The following is a 3,704-nucleotide window of genomic DNA, read 5'->3' on the forward strand; positions in this document are numbered from 1 at the left end:
GGGGGGGGGGGCAAGGACAGGCGAGGAGCACAAGGGCAACGCCGTGCTGCTCGCCCACGCAGACCCGCGTCCGCTGCGCGCACGGCGCCTCGTGACTGCCCTCCCCCCTCCCTGCACCGCACCCCCGCCTGCGGGCCCGCCAGATCAGGAGCCTGTATGATATGGGCGCGTCCAGGGACGGCGCGAGCCTGGGGGCGTGGCCAGGCGTACGCAGCAGCTCCCTCCTACCCGCGCTGTCAGGCGGCGCTCCGGCCGCGGCGGCAGGCGGCGGCGGCGGCGCCCAGTACGAGCTGCAGGGGTTGTTGCGGGCGCCCTGGGACTGGTCCCTCAAGACCAAGGTGCGCGTCGCGACCCCCGCGCCGCTCGCATGCCTCCGCGCCGCCGCCGCCGCGGGCCTGCGGCCCGCCTGCCGCGCGGCGGCGCGGCCGGCGTGCGCTGGGGCTGGGGCGGGCGAGGCGGCGCTGGCGGAGCGGCTGCAGCGGGCGCTGATGCAGTGGCGGCACCCGTCGTGGGCGCTGGCACCAGAGGCCCTCCAGGAGCTGCGGGGCGGGCCTAAGGCGGCCGGGGACGTGCTGACGGCGCGCGCAAGGGAGTGGCGCGACAGCCTGCGGGCGCTGCACGCGAGCGTGCGGCATGGGGAATGCCAGGTGGCGTACGTGGCATGCGCGCAGGTGAGGGGCTGGTGGGCAGGGGGTCCCAAGCCAACGGCATGTGCAGCCGTCGCACTTGCCGTGCACCTCCGGCCGCTGCAATATGACTCGTTCGGTCCTGTTGCGGTGCCCAGCATCCTGCCCGCTCACACCATCCGTCCTTATTCAAACAGCACATACACGCACACGCACTTTGGCTTTCATCCTCTCTCTCTCTCTCTCTCTCTCTCTCTTTCTCTCTCTCTCTCTCTCACACACACACACACACACACACACACACACACACACACACACACACATCCACCTGCAATCTCCTGAATCCCACAGCTCTTCCACCAGCAGCTGTCTGTGCTGCTGCTCTCGCCCGGCACCCTGGAGAGCAGCCAGCCGGGCGGCGAGCCCGAGCCTGCGGCGGTCGTGTCGCGCTCGAACCGGCAGCTGAGGGCGGCGCTGGACCTGGTGGGGGCAAACTACGTCATGGCGGCGACTGCAGCAGGCGCCGGCAAGCAGCAGCAGCAGCAGCAGCAGCAGCAGCAGCAGCAGCAGCAGCAGCAGCAGCAGCAGCAGCAGCAGCAGCATGCGCCGGCTACAGGGGAGCATCAGCAGCAGTCGCAGCAGCAGCCCCACGCGGCCGACGGCCGCGCAGCGTCGCAGCTGGTGATCCGCGGCGCGCGCGGCGTGCAGGCGCTGCACCTGCTGCTGCTGCAGCAGCCGTGGTGCACCGGGGAGGGCGCGGGGGACGTGCCGGTGCTGCTGGCGCCGGTGCCGTTTGCTGGCGGTGCGCTGTGCTCTTTGGCGTTCAAGGTGAGGGCTCGTGTGCACGCGTCTGCGTACGCCTGGTGTGCAGCATGGAAGCGAAGTCCAAACGCCTTTGGCCTGTCTCAGTGTTCGTCAGGCTGCACACTCATGAGTGTGCGCTGTAGCGGCCTCGCCGGAGGCTTGTGCGCTGCATCAACCACTCTCATATGCCACCTGGTAAACCCATTCCACACACCCTTTTGCGTTCAGGAGCTCACCCCTGCCAGCACGGCGCCGAGCCGCCGCCCGTTCGCGGTGCCGGTGGCGCCGCAGCAGCAGCACTACTCGGAGATCGGCGGAGGCGGCAGCAGCTCCGGCGGCGGCGGCGGCGGCGGCGCCCCGCCGGCGGCGCTCTTGGCGCCCTGGACGCTGGCGCGGCTGGCGGCCGTGCTGGCGGAGTCGGAGGCCGAGTTTGAGGTGTTCCTCGACCAGGACAGCAGCAGCAGCAGCCTCAACATCTGCGCGGACGTGCCTGCCCCCTGGCAGGACGCGCCCTGCGAGGCGGTCGCCGGGGACTCCTGGGAGGGCGGCCTGTCGGAGGATGAGCGGGCCGAGTGGGGGGCGAGCGGGCGGCGGCTGGCGGGGCGCTGCGTGCGGCAGCTGCGGTTTGCGGGTGGCGTGTTTGCGGCGCAGTTGCGGGCGCCATGACCAAGGCGCGGCTCCGAAGGGCGCGCAGCCTGCGGGGCCGTGCCCTGTGCTGCTGGTGCAGCAGGAGTGCAGGTGCAGCACTGAGCAGGCCGGATGCACTCACCCATAATGCATGCTGACAGCCGCAGCCTTTCATAGGCATGCAGCCCTGACCCTGGCTGCCTCATATCATAATTGACCGTCTGACCAGCATCCGATCGTTCTGACCGCCTGATTCAGGGGCAGCATGTTTACACGCGTCTACGCCTGTGCAGGCAGCAATGTGGGGCTGGCCCTGCCAAAGTGCACAAGTAACATGTGCTTTGAAGCCTCAAAAAGAAGGATAAAGGAGAGTTGGGCGTATGAACAGGGGTGCATCTGGCAGAGCAGTACAGCCTACCACGTACAAATCTACACAAAACTCCTTGACTGCACAGCATGAACACGACGTGGCACGGGCCCGTCAGCCGCCGCCCTCCCGCGTGGCGAGCAGCTTCTCCACCAGCTCACTCTTCTCCAGCAGCCCCTCAGACGACACCCCGCGCGCCGCCAGCAGCGCCTTGAGCTGCCGCGCCCCCATCGCCTCCAGCTCCTCCCTGCTTGGCACGTGGGTGGGGGTCCAGTGCTCCACCGGCTGGGGGGCCGGTATGACAATGCTGGGGATGCTTTTCGAGCTGGTGTAGCCGCAGACCTGGAGACAGGGCGGGAGGGGCGCGGCGACGACGGCGTGGGAGCGATAGGGGGGAGAGAGAGGCGTTCTGGTGGACGGAAGGGGGCGGGGTAGCATGCGCACGCCGCTTTTCCGCTGCGTGACGCATCAGTGCGTTTGCGCATGTAGTGCGCACACGAAAAACGAGTCGTTGCAGATGGATCGGAAGCGACAAAAGCTGGATCTTTTCCAGTGCCTTTCGGCACAGGGAAGAAGGAGCCAGCATCCACAGCAGCGTGAGCCCGGCCCATGACAGGACCTGCACGCGACCCAGCACGGCACATGCACCGCGCCCCGCACACCTTTTTGTGCTCCGGCCAGTGCGCCTTCTGGTGCGCCGCGGAGCAGTAATAGACCGCCCGACACCCCGCGGCCTTGCAGCGCGTGCACTGCAGCAGCCGCCCGCCGCTGCCCTCGCCGCCCGTCGCGCCGCACTCCGCGCACGCCTTGGACGGCAGCCCCGCCTCTGACCGCGCGGCGGCCGCCGCGGCCGCCTTCTGCAGCACCGTGGACCCCGTCTCAATCTGCTCCAGCGTGTCCTCCGCCACAACCCTCACCAGCCGCACGCGCCGCGCCGCGTACCGCAGCCCCTCCCGTATCCGCGCGTGCCCCTTGAGCGCGGGGCGCGCTGCCGGGTGCCCCGCCATCCAGCTCAGCGCCTGCACCGTGGGGAACAGCACCGCGTGGCCGCTCTTGTCGTCGTCCTCGCCACCCAGCGCCAGGAGCACCCAGGCGAGGCCGTCCAGCATGCCGGGCCGCGCGGCAATGAGGGGCGGCGCGACCTCCGGCTGGAACATCACCATGTTGCTGATGGCCGGCAGGATCCACGCGTCGTTGTAAGCCATGAACAGCCCCGCCGCCGCATCATCGCCCGCGGCGGCGCCACCGGCGCTGCCGCCGGCGCCGGCGCGGCCGCGGGC

At 69.9% G+C, this 3,704-nt stretch overlaps 2 protein-coding genes across 2 annotated transcripts; one reads left to right on the forward strand and one right to left on the reverse strand.

The window, feature by feature from the left end:
* Positions 1 to 161: 161 nt before the first annotated feature.
* MNEG_3316 (hypothetical protein) lies at positions 162 to 2,096 on the forward strand (the record flags this gene model as incomplete). The annotated part of the gene is made up of 3 exons (XM_014048212.1): positions 162 to 671; positions 978 to 1,454; positions 1,659 to 2,096. 3 exons carry the CDS (start codon positions 162 to 164, stop codon positions 2,094 to 2,096), a joined length of 1,425 nt encoding a protein of 474 aa, XP_013903666.1.
* A 442-nt stretch (positions 2,097 to 2,538) lies between these two features.
* Positions 2,539 to 3,587, reverse strand: MNEG_3317 (hypothetical protein; the record flags this gene model as incomplete). The annotated part of the gene is made up of 2 exons (XM_014048213.1): positions 2,539 to 2,766; positions 3,087 to 3,587. 2 exons carry the CDS (start codon positions 3,585 to 3,587, stop codon positions 2,539 to 2,541), a joined length of 729 nt encoding a protein of 242 aa, XP_013903667.1.
* Positions 3,588 to 3,704: the final 117 nt, after the last annotated feature.

Source organism: Monoraphidium neglectum, assembly GCF_000611645.1.
Source record: "Monoraphidium neglectum strain SAG 48.87 unplaced genomic scaffold scaffold00411, whole genome shotgun sequence".
In the NCBI taxonomy this organism is placed as follows: Eukaryota; Viridiplantae; Chlorophyta; class Chlorophyceae; order Sphaeropleales; family Selenastraceae; genus Monoraphidium; species Monoraphidium neglectum.